The sequence below is a fragment of the Palaemon carinicauda genome, chromosome 35 (assembly GCF_036898095.1).
Source record: "Palaemon carinicauda isolate YSFRI2023 chromosome 35, ASM3689809v2, whole genome shotgun sequence".
Taxonomy (NCBI): Eukaryota; Metazoa; Arthropoda; class Malacostraca; order Decapoda; family Palaemonidae; genus Palaemon; species Palaemon carinicauda.
In genome coordinates this window covers 43,540,057-43,566,575 of record NC_090759.1, presented here as the reverse complement: position 1 = coordinate 43,566,575, position 26,519 = coordinate 43,540,057, and the positions used below count along the sequence as shown (strand labels likewise).

The 26,519-nt window shown below is 32.6% G+C and overlaps 1 protein-coding gene across 2 annotated transcripts in view; it reads left to right on the top strand.

The window, feature by feature from the left end:
• LOC137627707 (macrophage mannose receptor 1-like) overlaps nucleotides 1-25,964 on the top strand; it is a 60,821-nt gene extending 34,857 nt beyond the window's left edge. The window contains exons 2-7 of one of the 2 annotated variants that reach the window (XM_068358948.1): nucleotides 2,190-2,263; nucleotides 18,429-18,605; nucleotides 19,324-19,584; nucleotides 21,050-21,247; nucleotides 24,089-24,178; nucleotides 25,678-25,964. In XM_068358948.1, the coding sequence (XP_068215049.1) occupies nucleotides 18,494-18,605; nucleotides 19,324-19,584; nucleotides 21,050-21,247; nucleotides 24,089-24,178; nucleotides 25,678-25,826 (810 nt within the window). In that variant the 5' untranslated portion in view covers nucleotides 2,190-2,263; nucleotides 18,429-18,493 and the 3' untranslated portion in view covers nucleotides 25,827-25,964. The remainder of the gene's footprint in view (nucleotides 1-2,189; nucleotides 2,264-18,428; nucleotides 18,606-19,323; nucleotides 19,585-21,049; nucleotides 21,248-24,088; nucleotides 24,179-25,677) is intronic. The other variant, XM_068358949.1, reaches the window with a different exon arrangement.
• The last annotated feature ends 555 nt before the right edge of the window (nucleotides 25,965-26,519 follow it).

Sequence of the window (26,519 nt, the reverse complement as noted above, 5' to 3'; positions counted from 1 at the left end):
TCAGACACCCCAAAACTAGAGTGCGGGGAGCAGTCACTCTCCCCTCAGCTCCATCTGTTTGTTGATGCCTCGTAGGATTTTTATACAGGAGAGGGGGTTCCCAGCCCCCTCGTCCCGTCCCTTTTAGTCGCCTCTTATGACACGCAGGGATAACGTTGGCGCTATTATAATTGTTTTTATGCCCCTGCGGCCATATATATATATAATGTATATATGTATATATATATATATATATATATATATATATATATATATATATATATATATATATATATATATATATATTAATACCTTCACATACAAGTGCTCCAAAATACAAATATTAAAAAATACGAGGTGGCCTCGAAGCAAAATTTTCATACAGCGTATTTGTAAATAATTATTGTAGTTTTATCAATAAATTAGACTGAATTTTGTTATAGCATCTTCTATCTTTGGTGTCATGCTTAAGGGTAATTCTGACCTAAAACAATATATAAACACACACAGACACATACATACATATATATATATGTCCAGTGTAGAGTAAATATTTTATTTATGTATTTCATTTGTGTATTTAAGAGGTGTATAGCTACTTCATAAATTGATTTCCTCTCCTGAAGGTTTAAGTAATTGTATGTAGATTACATAAGACTCTCTTATTTCGTTGTATTTTTCATTCAAGTCAGTGGATGTAATTTTAGGTTTTTTTTTTAAGAATTAATTTTTTATATCACATATTTTGTTACAAAGTCTTATGTAAACTGCCTAAGTATGCTGTACGAACCATATGAGGTTTTGAAACGGTGGCTTACGTCATGTTTACAATGTATTACATCATGTTTATATTCCCTCAAGTTCAAAATGTTCTTGAAAACCTCAGAGTTACTTTTTTAATTTATTTTTAATTTTTTTGAGGAGGTAGGAGGGCGGAACTAGCTGAAGGGGGTTTACTTTGCAAGCAATGTTTGATCCCCTGTTCTACTTGTCTCGTTGGTAACTGTACGCCGATAAGCCTTTCCCTAATGCCACTAGAAGAATCTATTTAGAATTATCTAGAATAAGTAAGTCCATATATATGTGCCCCTAGAAAATTGTAATCAGCATAATAGATCCAGCTGTCCCTGGGAATGAGCCAACATCCTCTCTCCTCAAGTGCCTCGAGTGTGTACCCTCTCCAAAGTGAATAAGTTTTTTACCCAACATATATCGTTTGTAGTGTGTTCAAACATTAATGAAACTTTCAATGTGATTTCAAATATACTCTGTTCTTTTACGTGCTGGTATTATAAAAATTCTTGCAACTGGCCCTGTGAAATTTAGGTTAAAATTGTGAAGTGTATGAGCTAAAACACGTAAGTGTATCAGTTACTTTTATGTAAATGTCAATAAGAGTTTAATCATCAGAGTGTTAAAGGTTATTAATTATCAAAATTAAATATTTTTATAAAATAATTTCCAGTGAGTGTATGATTTTCATAAGTATCTTTTCCTTGTCTTAGTCTAAGGTTTTGTTCATATTTAATTAATATTTCGAGGGATTCATTTTGTTGATCATTTTTTTGTATTAATGTTGTATTTTTTTTTCCATAGACTATGATTATTTTTGTAAAAGTGTGCATTATTTTGATCACCAATATTTCTTATAGATCTTGCTTGTATCCCTGACTAAGACCCAAAGTAAGAGGTTGTTTTGAATAGTACTTGATAATTTATTACCCAGTTTTGTTGTGAGTGTAGGTAAGAGACCTTTGGATATTCAGTGTTTTTATATATTGCTGTCTGGGATTTATATAATTTCCTCAGAGCTCGGGGACTAGTTTTCAAGTGTAACAGAGTTATGTAAAAATAAACAGGTATGTTTGGAACTTGGGAGGTTATGTAATTGGTCAGCCGTAATTTATAATAATATGTATATATACATATATATATATATATATATATATATATATATATATATATATATATATATATATGATGTGTGTGTGTGTGTGTGTGTGTGTGTGTATGTGTGTGTGTTTGTGTGTGTGTGTTCATATACATATACATTTTCTATCCATTGATATCATAACACATTCATATCATCACAAGAGAGAGAGAGAGAGAGAGAGAGAGAGAGAGAGAGAGAGAGAGAGAGAGAGATGAGAGGGGAGGGATGTGTGCTATTGGAGTAACATACAGGTAATTTGAAATGTTTTCTGTTTCAGAATTGTATGAAAGATTGGCACATCCAAGATGGAGAAATTCACCCTTTTTCTGCTGTTGCCATGAGTTGCTTTGGGTAAGGAGAGGTTTTACTTTCCCATTACATTCACCAAAGGTAGTTTGTTTATAACCTAGAGATTGTGGGATAGAAAATGTATTGTATACCCTGCTTCCACATTGATGAACATTTACTCTAACCAACATCATAAGAAGATATTTTACCATCAATAAAGGAATTTCTAATTCATTCAACAGTTGGTTATTTTGTAGTGAGATTTTTTTTTCTGACAGGTTCTACGGGAAATCACCAATTTCATGGAAAAATAAAGCAGGGCCTACTTATAGTTTACTAAATACCTGAATATACACCAATTATTCTCGCTTTACTTGTTGCAGATGGGGCAACTATTTTGGTCTTATGTTGCAGCCATTGTATTCCTCAGGTTTCCTCAAGCAAAACTGTCTTCTTTCCCTGTCGTTTACGTATCTGGATATTTTATCCAATTCATTAATAATAGTCATAATAATGAAAATCATTACATTATTGATGATGACAATGATAATGACAATAAAAGTGACAATAACAATCTTCATATCAATAATGATGTTAATCTTCAAATATATTTGATTTTCCTATTGGTGTATGTGTATGTATGTGTAAGACTCAATGGAATACCACGCTTTCCATTTACTCCAATATATTGCAATTCTCATCTTCTTGCACAGTAATTAGGTGGTGATTTAAATTCTGGGAAAGCAATAATTAGCAAGCTAAGTTGAGGAGGGGGAAGGAGTTATAAAAAGAAAATAGCCCGGTTTCCTCACTAAACGACTTAGAAGTGACATGTTAACATAGTCAACCAAACAGAATTCGTGATGTCAGCCTACATAAACAGAAGTTCGTGCTACCAGCGTACATTTGATATACTGTATATTCAAAATATACTTAATCAAAAATTGAGTGATCACTTAAAAGTGTCACTATTTGTAAATTGTATATTTTATGGACGCTTTTGAGTAATTAATCCATATTTAATTAAGTATATTTTGAATATACAGTATATCAAATGTACGCTGGCATCACGAACTTCTGTTTATGTACGCTGGCATCACGAATTCTGTTTGGTTGATTATGTTGACATGTCATTTCCAAGTCGTTTAGTGAGAAAACCGAGCTATTTTCTTTTTATAACCTCTCCCCCCCCCTCCTCAACTGATCTTGCTAATTATTACTTTCCCAGAATTTAAATAACTAACTAATTACTGTGCAAGAAGATGATAACTGCAGGATTGCATTATTTTGGAGTATATGGAAAACGTGGTGTTGTAAACAATTACCATATACTTGATGTCATATGCAATATGACAAATGAAATGAGTTTTAACTTGCCTTACTTTATATATACAAGTTGACGTGATGCTCAGATGCAAGAAAAAAGTCAATACTATTTGAATCCTGAAGGTTCTATCCTTTTCCTATTCAAGACGATGTCTACCAGAGGACTGATACAATGATAAAGATTCTTACATTGCATATGGTACAGAGGGAGTACGAATATACATTTTTAGAACAAATTATCCGAAATATATGGCTACCTTTGTTAAAACGTCTCTGTCGTGGGCTGAAACACATCATCATCGTCTCCTCCTTCACCTATTGACGCATAGGGCCTCGGTTAGGCTTCGCCAGTCGTCTCTCTCTTGAGCTTTTAATTCAGTACTTCTCCATTCATTATCTCCTACTTCACGCTTCATAGTCCTCAGTCATGTAAGCCTGAGTCTTCCAACTCCTCTAGTGTCTTGTGGAACTCAGCTGAACATTTGATGAACTAATCTCTCTTGGGGAGTGCGAAGAGCATGCCCAAACCATCTCCATTTAACCCTCATTATGATCTGTAGGTGGTAGGTTGGCCTGGGCCCCAGCCACCCGTTGAGATACTACTGCTAGAGAGTTATGGCCAGAGAGTAGTACATTGGATCCTTCTCTCTGGTTACGGTTCATTTTCCTTTTGCCTACACACACACAGCGAATAGTCTGGTCTATTCTTTACATATTTTCCTCTGCCTCATATACCTGACAAAACTGAGATTACCAAACAATTCTTCTTACTGCACTATAATTGTTCAGTAGCCACTTTCCTCTTTGTAAGGGTAGAGGAGACTCTTTAGCTATGGTAAGCAGTTCTTCTAGGAGGACACTCCAAAATCAAACCATTGTTCTCTAATCTTGGGTAGTACCATAACCTCTGTACCATGGTCTTCCACTGTCTTGGGTTAGAGTTCTCTTGCTTGAGGGTCCACTCGGACACTCTATTCTATCTTAATTATCTTCCTCTTGTTTTGTTAAATTTTTTATTGTTTATATAGGAGATATTTATTATAATGTTGTAGCTCTTAAAATATTTTATTTTTCTTCATTTCCTTTCCTCGCTGAGCTATTTTCCCTGTTGAAGCCCCTGGGCTTAAAGCATCCTGCTTTTTCAACTAGGGTTGTAGCTTAGCAAATAATAATAATAATAATAATAATAATAATAATAATAATAATAATAATAATAATATTGCACTCAAGTAATCTCTCATAGTTTAATTTCTAGTTCTGTCCTGCCATTTAACTCCCAATACCCTTCTGAAGGCTTTGTTCTAGTTTAATTTCTAATCCTGTCCTGCAATTTAACTCCCAATATCCTTCTGAGGGCTTTGTTCTCAAATCTACTCAATATATTAGAGATTGTTTCATTGTCATACCATGACTCATGTCCATAGAGTAACACCGCTCTCACTAAGCTGATATATAGTCTGATTTTTATATGTAATTTCAGGTGGTTTAATTTCCAAATTTTACTTAACCAAGCCATTGTTTTAATTGCTTTTTTCAATCTTTTACTAAAATCTTATTCTAAAGACCCTGTATTGGAGATCATAGTTCTTAAATACTTAAATGATTCTACATCATTAATCCTTTCTCATTCCAGTGATATTTCATCTTCCATTGCAACTCCGTTCTCATCATCTCTGTCTTTCTTCTATTTATCTTCAGCCCAACCTTGTGTGATATTTCATGCATTCTGGTAAACAAGCATTGTAAATCCTGTGGGGTTTTACTAACAAGGATAACATCATCAGCATACTCTAGGTCTGCTAAATTCCTTTCACCAATCCAGTGTTATCCTTCTCCACCATCTCTGACTCCTCTATGCATTACAAAATCCACGAGGAGGGTAAACAACATAGGTGACAGACCATTCCCTTGGAGTACTCCGCTGTTCAATAGAAATTCAATTGATAACACTCCACTAATTTTAACTTTGCACTTGCTATGCTCATGAACAGACTTAATCAAATTTACAAGTTTAAGATGAATTCTATAATAACGCAGGACTCTTCACAAACTTGGCCGGTGCACACTATCAAAGGCTTTTTCATTGTCCACAAATGCCATCTAAAGTGGATTTCTATATTCAACACATTGCTGTACAGCATGTCTCAAAATGAAAATTTGGTCAGTGCAATTTATACCTTTTCTAAATCCTGCTTGTTCATCTCTCAGCTTTTTATCAATCTTTCTCTCCAATCTCTTTAGAATGAGCATAATATATATTTTCATAACAACTGACGTAAGTGTTATAACTCTGTAATTATTGCCATTAATAAGGTCTTTTTATGCTATTTTCACCAACGCTACTAACTCCCATCATCAGGTTTTGCCTCTTCATGCCCCATTCTACAAAATAATCTTGCAAGTAGTCTGACAGTTACTCCATGTTCAGCCAGTATCATCTCGGCAGTTATTCCATCGTATCCAGTGGCTTTCCATCCCTTTAGTTTTTTTAGGATAGCTTCGACTTTAAACACACTGAATTCATTCATGGGCCCATCAAGTTCTTCATCAGCTTCAGGTATATCAATAAGATTATTCCCTTCATATCTCCTATTCATAACCTCACTAGTGTTCCATCTAATGTTGTCTTTCTTCATCTTCTGTTGCTATCACAGAACCATCTCTCTTTTTGATGGAAATATGCTTCTTCTTCTTTGCCCCAGTAGAATTTTCATTAATTTAATGAACAATTCTTACAGCATAGCCACATCCTGAATTCATAGCTTTGTCAGCCTCATCTGCTTTACTGTTCTAAATATTCTCTCCAGCCATTCATGGCTTTTCTTTTGACCTAACTGTCAATACTGGAATACTTAGCATACTCTGGCTTTTAATTTTCATTACTTCCTCGAAAACTTTCAATAATCAATCTCTTTTTTTGTCTCCTTTTATAGTATCCCAAGTATCATTTGGTATCCAAGGCTTTCTCCTTGTAACTGCGTGTCCCAAGACTTCACTACTAACTGACTTATATAAGTTTTTAATATCACACCATTCTTCATTAGTTGTCTGTTCTTCATCTCTTGCAGTTTCTAAGAATACAAATATATTTTTACATTCAATTGCTAATGTTTCTCTGTGCTCTTCTTCCAAAAGCTTAGTTGTATCAAACTTTGGTATTTTATCCATCTTTCTGTTGGGTGCTTTCAGTTTTAATTTCAGTGTGGCAATGAGGAGCTGGTGATCACTATCAATATCGGCCCCTCCATAGGTTCTTACATTTCTCTGAGTCCTCCTACTCTCATTATTAAGGACAATATGATCTATCTAATTTTTGTAAATGACACATGGTGAAGTCCATGTATACTTGTGGATGTTTTGTGTTGAAAAAGAGTACTTCTAATGACAAGATTGTTTGATGAGTAGAAACTTATGAAACGTGCTCTATTTTCATTTGCAACTTCGCAAAGACCCTCGACACCCACCACATTCTCTATCCCTTGATTATTTATTCCAACTTTAGCATTGAAGTCGCCAATCACAATTTTCATCTCTCTCTCAGGGATCTCAACTATTACCCTCTGCAGTTCTTCATGACATTCATCTTTTCTTTCTTCGGGGGAATCATATATCGGGCATAGCAAACTATAATGTTCATATTGCACTGCTTTGATTTGAACTTTGCTGGTAACAATCTACTACCCACAGCTCTCCACTCGGTTAATGCCTTTTCTGCTCTTGGTGTCATCATCAATTCTACCCCTTCTCTTCCAGCTCCATCTGATCTTCCTGAGTAGATACATATTTTGCACTGGTCTAAAGTTTCCTTACAAATCCCCAAATAACGTGTTTCAGTTAGGACCAAGATATATTTCATAAATTCACTCTCCACTTGTTGTAACTTCCCAATCTGATTCATGGTTTTAACATTCCAATTACCTATGTTCAATTCTTAGCACCCTGCTATACCCAGGACTGGCGGCCATTCTGACATCTTCTCTTTCCATGACTGACGAAATCCAAAGAGGATTCATTGGCTAGATACATCAAAGGATAGCCAGTTCCTTGTGATGTGCAGTGCCTATCTTACTAAGGAAAGTAACTCCTGCTGGTCCATATTAATTCTAGTAAGATCAACCGCCAGGCATCAGGAGAAAAAGCCGAAGAGACAGTTTGTCAATCGCCTTAAACCCATTTCATCACCATGCTGCTAGTGACTTCATTGAGATTTATGGGGGCATTTCCTCCACACCCAAAGCTCTCGTTACTTCACCCAGTTGTTCATCTGCTTATACGAGTATAACCGTTGGCAAACATGGACTGCTAAGATATGCCGTCCAGCACTGTGAAACATAAATACTAAAAAAATTACTAACACTAGTCTGTTCAATAGTACAGTAAGACTCAATTAATGTTACAAGAATCATAAAAAAACTACATTAAAATAAAACCAAATATGATATAACCAAGACCAAACATAAAGAAACAGTAATCAAAACAAATACACATAGAGACAAATGGAAATGGAATAAAAACATTCACAAACAACAAAGAAATATCCTGAAATAGAATAAAGGAATTCTTATAACCCAAGCAACCAACTTATTAAGTAAGGTAAAACAACCCTTGACTAAAAAATAAAAAGTTGAGGAGGGTTCAACGTCAAACTATTTACGATATAGTTAGAAGATTAGCGGTAAAGATCGCTAGGCAATATACATAGTAACATAGGTAGTTGAGCGATTTTTAGAGTTTAATGTTAAATGAAAATGGACTCGAGGGAATAATCAATAGGTTCCTAGCATGCATAATCATGAATAAGGATGGAGAAATGATAGTTTTTATCCATTGCACATCTGGTTCGACGACTGACACCTCTATGGGATTCAATGCTGACCCTCAAGCGTCGAAGACAACAACCGATATAAGTTCTCAAATTACATCTGGGATGAATATACTAATACACAATTGAAGGCCACATCAATTCCGGCAGAGTATTTAAATCTGAACATGCTTCCTATTGTCAGTGGATCCTTGAAAGTGAAATTTGTGTTAACAGAGGGATACAACTCAGAAAGAGCTTCATGAAATTTACATTTAACATTTCTATAAACATGTGTTAATGGTAAAGACATATATATTTGACTTTTGGAATAATGTGTACTGTGGTCTTTGGAATAAAGAAAACTTAATCAAAAACTGCTTTAGTGTTTCAAAAAAGTTACATAGATAACAATTACTGACAAAATATGATTGTAGAAATTTAATTGGTTTGTAGAACCTGTACCTGTAAGATGTTTAAAGATCTAGAAAAAAAGAGAAAAGAAAAGAAAAAGAAAATAGCAATGTTTTCAATATAGTTAACTTTAAATGAAAACGGTCAATGACTAAAAATGTCTAACCTAAGTACGGTAAAAATGTTTTTTTTTTTTTTTCCCTAAAAAGGCCAGAACTACTTGATTCATTATAACGGAAAATGGAAAGGTCTTGATAGGAAAGCTGAAATTTATGTTCTAAGTCCAACATAAACTTCACATTTGGGTGAAATAAGTTTATGTATTCTAAAAGCAGTGTTATATGATGTCTATCTCGAAAAAAGTAAAGATATCCTTGAAATAACGTCTTCAAAACAGGGATTTAAAAGTTATGTGGTATTGATCCATGAACAACCTCTTAAAGTGATACATGAATATGTTAGCAAAGGTTTGCTTTAAGGGGAAACTCATTGCCATACCTTCAATTGGTTTATATATTTTGTTATTAAAAAAAATAGTATAGTTTCGCTTACGGGAAGCTCAAGCAGTTTCCGAAAAGAGCAGATTCTGTCTATGGTTTCTGATTTGCAAATAAAAACTAACATCAAAACTAACCATAAAGTTATTGGGAACTTGTTAAAGAATCTGATATACAAACTGAGATGAAATTCTAAGGTGTATGCGTAGGTAGCTGGATTACTTGAGAGGGGGAACAAAAACATAGCTATACCCAAATTAATAGAATAAGATGCAGTCAATATGAGCTGTAATTATATATCAGCTTTGTGAACCTTAGGCAAACCATATAAAATTATGAAAGATAAACCAGTTATGTACTAGGATACTTCTGAAAAAAAATTGACTCATCCTTAAGTTGTTTTTGGTTACGGTTGGTGTTATCTTGTAATTCATGAATTAAACTGAATCCCGTGGATTCAATTTCTACAGTCTATAAAGCAGAATATATATATATATATATATATATATATATATATATATATATATATATATATCACTCAATCCTATTATATACCAATCTATTTCTTTCAGCTCTTCTAGTAACACGCAAGATCTAGACAGAGCCCTGACGTTGTATGTTGCAAGTTTCAGATCTCAAAAGTGGCCTGTTTTAGTCCAGATACTTTTAGCACACCCTGCTGTGGGATGTATCTGCCCACCATCTTGGGCAGTTGCTCTACTGCCGCTAGGAGCTGTGGGCCGAGAGTGGGGTTGTGTTAGTCATGTCTGGATTTTGGCTAATTTCTATCACCACTCTTGGCCACCGCGGATTTGTGGTGGTGGGAGATTTTCATAATATAAAAAATTAGAAGAATTGGGGAATCTTATATGGAGTTAGATAATGCCATATATTTTTCTTCAGAGGACATGAAAGGAACAAATATGAAGGAAAACTAACTGAAAAGGCATAAAAACCTAATAAAGCAAAGGTTGGAAATGACGGAAAAACCCAAGAGAGATGAAATAGAATCAGCAGAACTATCCAAAACAATAAACAAACTAAAAGCCAAGGATATTCGTAAAGAAAATCAGACCAAAATTGAGGGAAACACTAAAGAAAATGAGATGAAATGAAGTTTTGGAACAGGAAGCCAACAGATTTTTGCTTTAAAGGATGAAAATTGAATTTTCTTATTAAAAAAACGGAGCTGATACCAAAAGTAAGAGTAGGAGAAGTAAAGAAATCCATAAAAGGCATAAAAAAGGCAAAGCAGCAGGGGAAGATGGCCTAACAGTTGATTTAATGATAGATGGAGGAGATTTCATAATAGTAAAACTGGTTGAACTTTACACCAAATATCTGCAAGAATGCTCTATACCTGCAGCTTGGATAAATGTTATCATTATACTAATTTATCAACAAGGTGACACAAAACACCTGAAAAATTATCTCCCAATTAGTTTACTCTCCGTAATATATAAAATATTTACAAATATTATATTAGGTCCACTAGAGAGATAGCTACACTTCAATCAACCAAGAGAGCAGGCAGGCTGTAGAAGTGGGTATTCAACAACTGACTATATCCATGTTTATTAGATAGCTACTGGAAAAATCAACAGAGATGACAAACCACTAAGTATGGCAATTATAGACTATGAGAAAGCTTTGGATTCTGTCAAAACTTCAGAAGTAATGAAAGCCCTTCAAAGACAGGGAATAGATGTATCTTGTGTTAGAACACTTGAAGATATCTATACAGTAAGTACAGCAATCTTAATACTACATAGGGATAGGGAGAAAATTCTGATTGAGAAAGGAGTTAGACAGTCGGACGCCCAATTTTCATGAATTATTCACTGCATGCCTAGAAGACGGTTTTAAGAATCTAGATTGGGAAATTGAAGGAAATGATATTAGTGGAGGATACTTTAACAACTCAAGATTTGTTGATGACGGAGTTGTGTTTAGTGAATCATGGGAGGAATTACAAAAGATTATAGGATATTTGAATAAAGAAAGCAGAAATGTATTCAATGAAGATGCAGAGAGCCAACAAACAGGAGTTATGCATGAACCTTTACAGATTGTTTATGAATGTACGTATTTAGGACAAAAAATATGTACTTCCCCAGGACACAAGACCGAAATTAAACAAGATTAAAATTGATAGAAGGATATTTAGGAAACATAAAATGCCACACTCTCTAAAAAGAAAAGTATTTAATGAGATGGACCTACCAATTTTGAGTTATGTATCAGAAACTTGGAGCCTTACTAAAGCAATAGTACATAAGTTAGTTAAAACTCAGAGAGCTAAGGAAAGAATGATTATGGGAATATCACTAGGAGACAGAAAAGGAACAACATGGATATGCGAACAAATTAAAGTAGACAATATTTTAACATGTAAGAAAAAGAAATGGACATGTATAGGACATATAAGGAGATTGATAGACAATATATGGACATAAAGAATAACAGAATGGGTCCTTAGAGATTGTAAAATAAACACGGGAACAAAGAAAAGATGATGGATTGACAAACTAAGAAAGTTTGTTGGTGTGGACTGGTATAAAAAGACTATGAAAAGAGGTAAGCGAAAGGACACGTCTCTGGCCTTTGGTCTGCAGTGGTCTAGTAATGACTGATGATAATGATGATATATATATATATATATATATATATATATATATATATATGTATATACTATATATATATATATATATATATATATATATATATATATATATGTATATATATATATATATATATATACTGTACATATATATGTGTATATATATGCATATATATGCACACACACACACACACACACATATATATATATATATATATATATATATATACTGTATATATGTGTATATATATGCATATATATACATATATATACAGTATATATATATATGTATATATATATATATATATATATATATATATATACATACATATATATATACAGTATATATATATATATATATATATATATATATATATATATATATATATATATCATTCTTAAGAAGTTGGTGCAGTGTATAGTAAATACAGACGTTTATTCAAGTTTATATTTATATTTTATTTGTGCATTGAAAAGAGGTTAGCCAGCTCTTAAGATGAGTTCTCCTTGTGTAGATTCAAGCTTATAACGTAAATTATGTAAGACCTTCATCGTTAATCTTATTGTATTCTTTATTCAAGTTAGTATATGTACATTTACGTTATTTTTAAGAATTAACATTTTATTTCACATATTTTTGTTACGAAGTCTTACGTATAATGTATGAGAGTGTTATGTGATCATACACGTTATGAGCAAGGGTTCAGGTAATTTTTTTTATATTATATGATGTATTGTGTCATGCTTTTGAGAAAATACGCAGTACCATGTGCTTATGTGCTCTGGACATTTTGCGGAGCTACCTGACTGAGAGAGTTTGCCTCCCTGTTGCATGAATACGCATTCGAGAGAGTAATACTTGGTAACTCTGACACCTAGCCTGGACACCCATGCTTCCAGACTCCAGTCCGGGCAATTTCTGGAAGTGGCTAAATTTCATATACTGTATAAAAGCGACACTAGGATTAGATAGACAGATAGAGAATTGCAGCCCTAAGACAGCCATCTTGCCCTCTCCCTCTCTCCCACACAGCTCAAGGTATTATTTTAAAATTGGAAAGTACCTATAGTGTGTCCCCTCCAAAGTGATTTTATGCCCCTGCATGTATCGTGTGTAGTGAGTACTTATAAAAATTCTCTTGAAGTTTTTGTAAACAGCCCTGTAGGAAGGTTAGGTATTTGTATGGTGATCTGGTTATCAATTTTTCATTAAGTGTCAAACTTAAATATTGTACTCAGATTTTATTTCAAGTGAAACAAGTGATTGTATAATTTTCTTAAGTGTTATTTCTTTTTTTTCTAGTCTAAAGAACATCCCGATTTAACATTTAAAAGTCAAGACATTATATAAATTTCAGATCGTAACATTTTTCTCTTAATGTGAGTGTTCAGACTTAATATTTGGAGTGACTTATTTTGTTTTTATGTAAATTCTTTGAAAGTGTTGTAATTTATATAGAATATATTTATTTTTGTAAAGAATGTATTATTCCAATCACTATTATTTGAGATAGTATTATCTTGTATCCTATTATGAACCAATGTTAGAGTTATTTTAATATTCTTAATAATATTTACCCAGTTTAGTTTTGATTGTACTTAAGAGACTTTTGGATATTCAGGGTTTTATATATTGCAGTCCGGGAGTTATATAACTGTCTCAGAATTCGTGTATAAATATTCTAAAGTGTAACAAATTTAATGTAAAAGCAAACAATTGAGTCTGGAATTAGAGAGGTTGATTAACTTACCAGTCGTAGTGTATATTATATGTATGGTTCTCAGTATCGAACCATAGTATATAATATATTTTTTGGTACCCAGATCTTGGAGCCATAATAGTATGATATATTTTTGATGCCTAGACTCGGGAGTCATAATTGTATAATATATATATATATATATATATATATATATATATATGTATGTATATATATATATATATATATATATATATGTATATATATATATACGTATACATACATACACACATATATATATGTGGAAATATATATATATATATATATATATATATATATATATATATATATATATATATATATATATATATACATATATATATATATATATATATATATATGTATATATATAAATATATTATATGATGATGCCTCCTGGGTCTGGCCAAAAAAAATATGTTATACTATGATGGCTCGTGTCTGTGAACCAAATATATAATATGATATATATTATGACTGGCAAGCTATACAACCTCTCGAATTCCAAACTAACCTGTTTGCTTTTACATTAAGTCTGTTAAACTTGAAACGAACTCTAAGACAGTTCAATAACTCCTGGACAGCAATATATGAAACACTGAATATCCAAAGGTCTCTTAAGTGCACTCAAAACTAAACTTGGTAATTATTACTACGAATTTTCAAATAACTCTAACTTTGGTTTATTAACAGGATACGAGCGAATATGTATTAAACACTGATGATTGAAATAATACACTCTTTAAAAAAATAAATATTTTATATATATATTACAACACTTTGAAAGAATTTACATAAAACAAATAAATCACTCAAAATAGTGTAAACAAAACTTACATAAGGACAAAGATTTTACAATCTGAAAATATATAACCACTAGACTTTGAATATTAAATCTGAATAAACCTTAGACTAAGACAAAAGAAATACTAATGAAAATTATATAATACTTGTTTCACTTGAAATTGAATCTGAATACAATATTTAAGTTTGAACTTTAATGAAAATAGATAACCATATCACAATACAAGAGTATATCACTAGCCTACAGGGCTGTTTACAAAAACTCTAAGAGAATTTTTATAAGTACTCACTATGATTACAAAAACTTGTCACACGAAAACTTCAATATTTCACCGAACACTTTTAAAATAACACACTGAGCTGTGTGCGAGAGTGAGAGAGAGGTGGAGATGGCTGTGTCTTAAGACTGAAATTCTCTATTCTCTATGCAACCCTGGGGTTGCCTATATATATGAAACTTAGCTAATTCCAGAATTTTCCAAAAGACAGAGTTCTGAAAACATGGGGGCTAGGCTAAGGCTTCAGACTTACCAAGCATTGCTCTCTCAAACGCTTACTCACACAACAGGGAGATGAATCCTGGGTTTCTTGGGCAACTATTACACACAGTAAGGCGACTCTCTGTCAGCTATCTCCGCCCACCCTTTGTCCCCGAAATAAAAAAAAAGATAAGTCCTATCACTAGGTTTTTCACAAATTTTCCAAAGCACATTGCATATTGCGTATTCTCTCACAAAAATGACGCAATACTTCATAAGAATATAAAAGAACATTACATAGGCCCTTGCTCCTTGTTTGGTCACATAACACTCTCAAGGAGTTTATATAAGACTTCGTAACAAAATTACATGAAATAAAAAAAGTTGATTCTTATAAATAACGTAAATATACATATACTGTCTTGAATAAGGAGTACAATGAAATTAATGACGAAAGTCTTACGTAATTAATTTTATAAACTTGAAACTATACGAGGAAAATTCATTTTAATAGCTGTCTAACGTTTCTTATATATATATATATATATATATATATATATATATATATATATATATATATATATATATATATATATATGCATATACATATATATATATATATATATATATATATATATATATATATATATATATATATATATATATATATATATATATATATATATATATCTATATATATGCACCATATATAACAAAAACAAATACAGACTTTTCTTTTCTACTGAAGGACAAAGGCCTCAGACATGTCCTTAGTCATGTCTAGGGTTAGGCCATTTTCATAACCTTTCTGACCACTTTGGGCTGATGGTAGGAGAATTTAGTCCGAGTGCTCACAGCAAAACAACCTAGTTTGAGTGGCCTTGACTAGTGCAGCTTCGCTGATCATGGCAATATACGAACGTCTTTACCACAATAAAGTATCCCCACTCAGAAAGCAATATATATGTGTATATATATATATATATATATATATATATATATATATATATATATATATATATATATATATATATATATATATATATATATATATATATATATGTATATATAAACATATACATACATACATACATACATACATACATACATGCATATATATATATATATATATATATATATCTATCTATATCTATATCTATATATATATATATATATATATATATTTATATATATATATATATATATATATATATCCACATATGGACCTTGAGTAATTTCTCTAATAGTTTCATTTCTAATTTCTCCTGCTATCTCACTCCTAATATTCTTCTGAGGGCTGTATTCTCAAATATACAGAATCTGTTTGATATTGATTCATTGTCATACCCCAAATCATGTCCATACAGTAACAACGACCTTACTAAACTTAGAATTTTTAAGTAATAGATTGCAAAGAATTGTTGTTGCTGGGTACCATACAGAGTTTAAGAATGTGATATCTGGTGTTCCTCAGGGTAGTGTCCTTGACCCATTACGTTTCATAATATAGACTCATGAGGTTTGGCCTAGAAAACAAGTGTTGAATGTGCAGATGAGGCTACTCTCTTTGCATCAATTCCATCCCCTGAATGTAGATCTGGGGTTGCTAAATCCCTTAATAGAGAGCTAGGTTTGATTAGTGCATAGTGCAAATTATGGGGATTGATTGTTGAATCCTAATAAAACTCAAAGTATGATTGTACGTAGGTTATGGACGGTGGCCTCTCAACATCCTGATCTCATCATTGATAATGTTTCTTTAACTTTGTATGACTTTTAAAATTTTAGGTGTGATTCTCGACAGCAAATGTACTTTTGAGAAACACATCAGGTCTGTCTTTTCCAATTGCGCAAAAAATTGGCCTATTGAGAAAGTCTTTTAAGATTTTTGGTGATCAATCTATTCTGAAGAAATGTTTTAATTCTTTCATTCTGCCTTGTTTCGAGTATACTGTAGTTCTGTCTGGTCTTCAGCTGCTGATTTTCATCCTAATTTGTTGGATAGGAACTTACGGTCTATTAAATTTCTTATTTCTGATCTAGATATAAATCTCTGGCACCGTCGTTCAATAAGTTCATTATGCATGTTGTATAACATTTCTTTTTATAATTCTGACCATTCTTTACATTCAGATCTTCCCGGACAGTTCCATCCTGTTCGTAATGCTAGGCATGCAGTTAATTCTAATAGTCCGGCCGATACAGTATTTTAGATGTTTTATTCCAGCTGTGACCAAGTTGTGGAATGATCTTCCTAATTGGATAGTTGAATCAGTAGAATTTCAAAAGTTCAAAGTTGCATCAAATGTTTTTATGTTGAACAGGCTGACAGAAGTTTTGCCATTGGTAATGTTTTTAAAATATTTATTTTCAGTATTCATTACTTCTAATATCGTTTATTTACTTCTTTAGTTATTTTCCTCACTGGGTTATTTTTCCCTGTTGGAGCCCTCGGGCTTATAGCATCCTTTTTTTTCCAACTAACGCTGTAGCCTAGCTAATAATAATAATAATAATAATAATAATAATAATAATAATAATAATAATAATAATAATAATAATAACATAGCCCTATTTTCATATGTAATTTCAAATTATTGATTTTCAAATTTTACTTAACTTTGCCATTGTCTCATTTGCCTTTTCTTAATCTTTCATTCCAGCTCTAAAGATTCTGTATAAGAGATCATAGTTCCTAATCATTTAAATGTTTCGACCTCATTATTTCTTTCTTCTTCCAATGATATTTCATCTTCCATTGTATCTTCCGTTCTTATCATCTCTGTCTTTCTTCTATTTATGTTGAACGTAACCTCGTGTTATATTTCATGCATTCTGGTAAGCAAGCATTGCAAAACCGGTGTTCTGCTAATAAGGAGAACATTATCAGCATTCTTTATCTAATTTCCTATTACCAATACAGTCCAGTCCTTCTCCACCATCCCCAACTGTTCTATGTATTATAGAGTCCATGAGGAGGGTAAACAACATAGGTGATAACAAATTCCCTTGAAGTCCTCAACTGTTTTCTAGAAATTTGATAAGACTCCACTAACATTAACGTTGCCCTCACTATGCTCAGATTTAATCAAATTTACATATTTAAGAGGAACTTCATAATAACTCATGAATCTCCACAAAATTGGCCGCTGCACACTATCAAAGACATTTTCATAGTCCACAAATGTCATCAAAAGTGGATTTCTATGTTCTAGACATTGATGTACAACATGTCTTAAAATGAATATTTGTTCAGCACAACTTCTACCTTTTCTAAATACTCCTTGTTCTTTTCAGCTTTTCATCAATCTTTCTCTCGTATCTCTAGATTCCATGACAACTGACATAAGTGTGATGCCTCTGTAATTATTGCAATCAGTCAGATCTCCATATTTTACCATTTTCACCAAAATCCCAAGCTCCCATTCACCAGGCTTTGCCTTTTAACTCTACATTGTGTGTGTGTGTGTGTGTGTGTGTGTGTGTGTGTGTGTGTGTGTGTGTGTGTGTATAGGGGATATCCTATTCCAAAGAACTTCTCTTCCTAGCTGTATGTGATCCAGAATTTGAACAAGTGGGCGAAAAATGCTTAAGGTTCGAAACCGAATTTCGGATGACTTTCGCAGAAGCTCACGAGGTTTGCATCTCAGAACGAGGGGCCACTTTGGCAGTCATAGATTCAGCTCAACACTTCAAGGACATCGTTGATTATATTCACAGCAAAGGTAATTTCTTCCAGGCAGAACTTGTAATTGAGTGTTACGCTAAGTAAAAATGGGTTTTATTGATTATACTTAGTAGATGATCTAATTATATTCAGTTTTTGAAACACCATCATAAGTAAAACACGTCATTACTTTCTCTAGTATAAAAGATTCTTAGCAATATGAGTCCCAATTAATCTAGGCTAAATTGTTTGAATTGTGTCTTGTCCTAATTTTCTCCTAATATTTTGAAATCTGAACTAAATCTTCGAGTCAATATACTAATAGAGTCTACAGGTGACGAAGTCACCTAGGTAAGCATCTTAAGATATTTACATTCTTTATCTCTCATCAAGATTGAAATTCTTCTTTGTATGTAACAGGAACTTCATTATACCTTCACTAAGAGTGAAAGACTTCCTCCTCTGAAAAGTAAACAATAATTAATTCCTCATTTATTCTTTCACCTGGAATTGGCTGCTCTATTTTCGAGATCGTAAACAATAACTTCTTCCTTTTCCATTACAAAAAATCCTTTTATAATGAATGATAGACAACACAATTCCTCTCTCATTAGTGATGGCTAACCAATTCTTTAGGACAATACGCAGTATCTATCTATCTTCCTATTAGGAATGAAAGACTAACATTTTTTTTTATGGAAAACAGTAAGTTTTATTTTCATGAGGAATAAAATATATCAGTTTTCTAACTCGATTTAAAAACATTAATCATTTAGAAGAATTGACAGAAAGCTTTTGGATCGACGGAATTGACGTAGGGCACGACGGACACTGGACCACGAGAGAAGGAGAAAATTTCCCGATGGGAACTCCCTTTTGGGCCGGTTTTCCAGATTACCAGGAACCCAACGGAGGAACCAAAGAGAACTGTGCTCACATGAGCAACGGTCAGAGGTTTTATATTAACGACATCGACTGCAACTCAGCCTATTGGTTCATTTGCGAACAGGCAAATAACTACGAAAAATCTAACAAAAGTAAGTTTGGTTTTCTGAAATTTTCCAAATGTATACATAAAACTTTTTAATACAAATTACATTAGAAAATATAAAAATAATTGATTTATTTGGGTATGGAAAGGCCTCTTGCATATCTTAATCTGTTCCCTTTTTTAGTGAAAAAAATAAGGATTTTGTATAGAAAAAGATATTCTAAGAAAAGTATTCTCAATACACAGTAAATTAAGCTCCATATATGATAAGAAATAGAATAGAAGATGAGTTTAAAAAATCTCAATAAAGAAATAATTCTCTCTCTCTCTCTCTCTCTCTCTCTCTCTCTCTCTCTCTCTCTCTCTCTCTCTCTCTCTCTCCATTTTTTTTATATTTATTCAGTAAGTACACTATTAATACGACATGAACCTTTACTACTACTATTACTACTATTACCACCACCACTACTACTATAACTATAGATGTCCCTCCAAATCATGCTTAAGTTTTTCTAGTGTAGATTTTTCACTTATTTCTGCATCGATATAGACAGAGGTTAGTAATTAAATGAGAATTATAAAATTGCATTTTGAATGGAGAAGCCGAGGATGGACAGCAATATGCCCTTATCAGCCCAAAAAAATAAAAGGGAGGAAGTAGTAGTTCCTGGAAACAAGGACAATATAACGGGCAATACACACCCGAAAGGAAGAGAGAGAGAGAGAGAGAGAGAGAGAGAGAGAGAGAGAGATAGAGAGAGAGAGAGAGAGAGAGAGAGAAGAGCATGGAGTTACTTGTGGGAATTTTGCCTCTGCCGTGTTGCAAGGAAGACTTCTGAGTTATGATATAAAGTTTTTGAAAACAGTGAAGAAAACAGTAAAAATAACTAAAATCGTATTTGGAATGACGCATAGTGCTTGTAGCATCTAAAATAAAATATTTAGAATAAAGTTAACCTCTGTATGTAAACTGTATTCCCTTCGCAAAGTTTTACAATAATCTAATTAAAATAGACTTTCATAGATTAGAAAGGTTCAAAGGAATATTAGAATGCATTGAAAGAAATTGCGGCTTGCAGTTATTGAATATCATAATCACATGGATCACATTCAGATAAACCCAAAAGACCAGAGCTGACAGATGTAGTAAACGTAATCTGAGTATTAGAATGAAAGTGAAGAAATTATTAGGTAAAACAAAAGAATTGTATAAGGATATGTCATTGATAATTGTATAAACAAATGAGTTTAATAGAATAGGGATAATTGAAAAAGACTGGTTTTACGAGAACAACACCAAGAGGAGCACTACTTGATCCTGGAGAAAGGTGAAGATTCGGTGCTTTCAAGAGTAATCTCTATGAAGAGATTACGTAAAAACCAGGAAATGACTTTTCAGAGATACTTGGAGAACCAAAAATCAAGTCTGTTTGCGAAAACGATGAAAACTTTGTGACTTACCAAATTTATTGAATTTATAGAAGAATTTATCTATTTATTTCTTGTTACAGATGTATCAACTTCTGACTCTCCCTGTCCATTTCACTATGTCAGAGTCGGTAGCAAATGTCTATCTTTCCTACACCAATATAAACTTCCATGGAACGAAGCAGGTTTGCGGTGCGGGTACCTGGATCCCAAAGGAGAACTTGCCATCGTCAATGATATAGAGTTTCTGAGGGCGATTTTTCTTCACCTTGAAGAAGAATGTAAGTTTGAAAAGATGTGAAAAGATTTCTACGTCAAGCAATTATATCTAGATATTTACTCTATCTTCACATATCTCCCTCCTCCATTCTTTTCATTATTATTCATACCATATTTCTCTTAAATTAACGAAAAGGAGATTTTTTGCCTGAATGTAAAATTTAGAGAGAGAGAGAGAGAGAGAGAGAGAGAGAGAGAGAGAGAGAGAGAGAGAGAGAGAGAGAGAGAATTATAACAAATGTTCTCAAATTGGCTTAAATTTTCGATATAGAGCGTAGAAAAATATCTGTAAAAATTAGTAAACAAATTAGGATAAATAAGATTTTAGAAGGGAATAGATGAGAGAATAATTTGTTGGAAGTGAAGGGAGGAACAAGAAGGAAATGTCGCATAATTTACTACAGTGTCAGGATTTAAGAATCGAACGTAAAGAGCCAAGTATGGTAAAAAAAAGTGGCACCAAATATGTTGGGATATCAAAGGCTTAGCGAAGATGAGGACTTAATTCAGAACAAAAAGGTTAATCTACTGTTAATAAAAATACCTTATTGATGCAGAAGTAGATTAGACTGCGATATATTTGAGCTTCAGTGGCATACCAACTAATGGATAATTAAGGTAGATGGTATGATATAAAAAGGGAAAAGTCAGCGTAGTTTGATGGGACTGTGAATGCGATGTATAGAAACCTACGTAAAAGATGTCCTTTTTTGTTCCCTCTTGTCAGACACGTTCTCAGTGTGACTGATATATCTGTTTGAAGGATATGCTATCAAAGGCTGGAAAAAATGTCCTCATTGCATTATGGGAAAGGACATTGGAGGCTTAAAGACATATAGAGACAGCACTTGATAGTTTATTTTGCAATCGCGGGGAAAGAACCGAAAGCGTCAATGTATACAGAAGAGAAAAGGATTCAGATATTAAAGCAACAGAAATTGTCACACAGAACAGAATAAAGGGCTCAGTTGCTGCTTAACATGAAGCAAAATCTACGGGATGTTTAAAAGTTAAGGGAAAATTCCATATGTCGCTAATACAAACTTTTGAGAAGCAAGTTCAAGTGTAATTTTGAAATATTTCAAGTGACATGCTGTGCATAACAAAGTTTGTTGAGATCAAGTAGAAGTTTCATGATTAAAGATTTTGCAAGGATTTGCCAAAAAAAGAACAAATGGTTTTGTGTAAAGCCAGTCTTGTTTCGAATGATTTTTCTCATTATCCTATGATTATTTGAAGTCATCTTAAGGAAAACTAAAAAATAACTATTATCTGAGAGCATGTTATTAATTTGCGTTATATAAAAAAGTTGTGGAGATTTCTTGAAAATTCAAATTGTATTTACATTCATCAAAAATTTACTAGTTTTATAACATCAAAGTAAATTCTCTATGGCACCTACCAAGATTGCTGAGAAATTAGCAGTAGTTTAAAACATGAAAAGTGCTAGAGTGATAAGCATTATGACAACGACAAAACTTTATTATTTTCGTAACTGTAGTGTTGTGAGTTATATAAGATATCATAATTATCTTCTCCAACTTCGTTGCGGCGAAGGTTATGTTTTGATATGCACATGTTTGTCTAACTGGCTGTTTGTGATATGCATAACTCAAAAATTATTCGAGCCAATCTCATGAAATTTGGTGAGATAATTAGCCATGTTTCAAAGACATTTTAATTAGATTCTGGAAGTGATTAGGTCATAAGTTAAGGCCAAGGTCATGAAAAGGTCAAAATTGTCTTTTAGCAATATTGTGGCCAATTTTTACTTGATTTGAATGAAACTAGTGGCAAAATATGCGCAATTCAATTACCTATCTTGTGATATACAATAGACTATAATGATCCCTTTACTTGCCATGTTTGTGTATTTATTTGTTTGTATTTCTGCCTGCGGGTTTGCAATTCGCATAACTCAAAAACTATTTGATCAAATCTCTTGAAATTTGGCCATGATTCAAGGACAATTTGATTGAATTTTAGAAGTGACTGGATTAAAGGTCAAGGTCAAAGTAACATGAAGGTCAAAAACGTATTATTGCTATATCTTGGTCAATTTTTTATCCGATTTGCATAAACCAGTGCTGAAATATCCCCAATTTAATTGCCTATTTTGAAATATAAAACATGATATAGGCGAAGGTATGTTCTTTACAGAGTACCTGTTCTAGTTGGCTTCTGTTACACAGTTGACAAACCCAGTTGCAGAAAAATACATTGACTAAATCGTTTGAAATACCCAGGCAATGGCCGTAGTCATCAATACTAGAGATACATTTTTCACTACAAATAATTTAAATTAATAATTGATGAGTCTTGGAATTTTTTTTTTTATTTTTTTTTTATTTTATTTTATTTTTTTTTTTTTTAGGAAACCTTATACTCACCCATGCATTTTTCCACATCACGGCTGCAAAGTTTTATGGAAACCTATTGTAAAAAAAAAAAAATCTACTGTTCAAGAGTAAAAAAGCTTTTTCATCACGAGAAAGAAATGCCACCTAATGTATAAACATATCTACTTCTAGAACGGCAGAAAAATCAGTTACCCCTTTCATTCAAGCACTCTTAGAATAAATGATTCTCAATGTCGTAATAGAAAATCCATATTACTCTCAATATACATTTTAAGAAAAATAAATTCTTCAACAAATCTAAAAACACCACATAATTTGTATGTAGCATTCACTTCCCGAACCCTGGAAAGATTAGCTTCTTCATATAAACATTTATGGAGCAAATGGTCTTTTTAAGTCCCTACAGATATCTTCCCTGTTTCCTCTTACTTGTGGTTTGAAAGAGACTTCAATAATCCTTCATTTCCTTCTATTCTATTGCAGGGCTGACAGGTCACGATTACTGGATTGGAGGCACTGACGAGGGACACGAAGGTAATTGGACATGGACAGATGGATCAGCAGTACCTATGGGTAAAATCACTTCTTTTTTGCAGTAAAATAATCCTTGAACGGGGAAAGTCTTAATGAAAATATTAGTCAGAACTAAGACTACTAGCATTTGTATTGCAAATGTTTCTGCATAGACTAATAAAGATTTTAATTGTAAATCCTTGGTGCAGAAATTAGTACAATTGTTTTTGGAATAACATTTTCGTTTTGAAAATTTGTTATATAAATGACTAAAATTTTTAGTGCAAATGTTTTCTTCATTTATGACTAAGACCTTATTGGAAAATGAAAGCTACATAGTTTCCTCTCAAATGTTTAGCATGCAAAGGAGTAACATGTTCATTATAAAAAAGCAAAAGCGAATTGAGTAGTATTTGTCCGTATAAATGAGTCATTAATTAAAATGTTTCCTATACAGTAGAGAGGAGTAATTTTTTCTTTGACATGACAGTAACATTTATTCCCTAAACTCTCTAGGCTTAAATCTAAATATAGAGGATTTCAAGAGATAAAATCTAATAAACCTCTTGGATGATAAAAAACAAAACAAAAAATCAATTTGAATGAGCAACGGTATCTGGCGAGTTTATCTAAAATAATTTGTCTAAAATACAATTTATCCGACACAATTTGTCTTGAACAATTTGTCTGGAGTACAATTCATTTACAAGGAAATTGTATAAAATACAGTTTGTCTAATTATATTTATATCTGTCTTATAGAGTATATATAAACATGATGCCTCCACAGTTTCTTGCCAATATGATATTTACTGAGAATATTTGTTAATAGCGGAAAGGAATGGTTACGTACTATTTACCACGCTACTGTGTATAATTATTTGTTTGGTACTTTTTGGAACAAAACCAGTTGCTTACTACAAGATGAATTTGTGTATGAAAAAAAAATAATTACATCAAATCGGTAAATCCTTATTATCAAATACTTACTGATTTGTTTTCCTGCAAAAGCGAATAAGGATCTTTCGTTGTTCAAAACTTCTGACTTCAACATTGACCAGTTGACATGTAGTAAACAACTATTTATACTCAGTAGTATAGTAAAGAGTACGCAACTATTCCTTTCCACTCTTAGCAAGTTTTCTGAGTAAATATCATATTGGGAAGAAACTATGGAGGTATCATGTTTATATATAGTTTATAAGACAAATACAAATGTATCTAGCCAAATTTTAATGGAGACAATTTGCTTATAAATAAATCGTACTCTACACAAATTGTGTTAGACAAACTGTCTTATACAATTTTTTAGATCAATCGTATTTTAGACAAATTGTTTTAGATAAATTCTATTTCAGACAAATTCACCTAGACCCTGAGCATTATGGTTCATTTCCATATTTTGAAATAGTTTGAATTTATACAAATCATGAAACACAAAGAAAAGTTGTGCAACTGAACATTTAACTTGAACGTTTTTACGATCGATACGTAAGGGGAATAAACAAATAACTTTTCACCAAGATGATGATGATAATATAATAACAATAATAATCACAGGAACGCCGTTTTGGGGCCTCTACAAGGATCTTCAAGAACCCAATGGAGGAACTACAGAAAATCATTTGTTCTTGTCAAATGGGGACTTCTACTTTCGAGACGTCATCGGTTCAATTCTCCTTACTCCTTTATGCCAAATGATTGAATAACAATCTTGAAGTGGGGCACTTGGCCAAAAAAATGGCCCTGGGAAAGCCATTCAGCGTCTATGATTTTTAGATTGGATATTCAGTATGCAAAAATATGGTTAGTATCCGGACATTCCCATTTAATAAAAATATCTAGAATGTTTACCTTTATTTCTTCCTTACTCACTTATTTGTTTCTTGCATCCAACTGTGGCCAGATTTTACTCACACCAGACTATCAAGGTTAAGACAAGGTCAAACGAGGGTAAGATAATAGCATTATTTCTTCCCTATTCAAATAGTACAAAAAACTTGGGTAACAGCAGCAGGCTCTCTTTTGCACTTGGCCATCCGAGCAATGCCCTGAATACTTACTTTACTTACTTTTTAAGAGATCAGTGGTGTACCTTTCGTTGGTTATCAGCCATAAAAGTACTGGGTAAATTTTAGTTCCTTTAGCTTCAGAGACCAGTGGCTGACAATAAATGTAATGATAATAATAAAAAAAAAAAAAAAATCTGTGTGATTTGATGAAATAAAGATTTTTAGAAATGGTCCTTCAGTTAAATGTCCATAAATCAATAGATCAGAGAGAGCGAACCAATATAAAGGTATTTATAATTCATTCACAACTATAAATTACTCAGCAACCCCGAAATTGGATTCTGTAACATTATCGTCATTAAACTCTGAAGCTGTATAGATAGGGGAAAT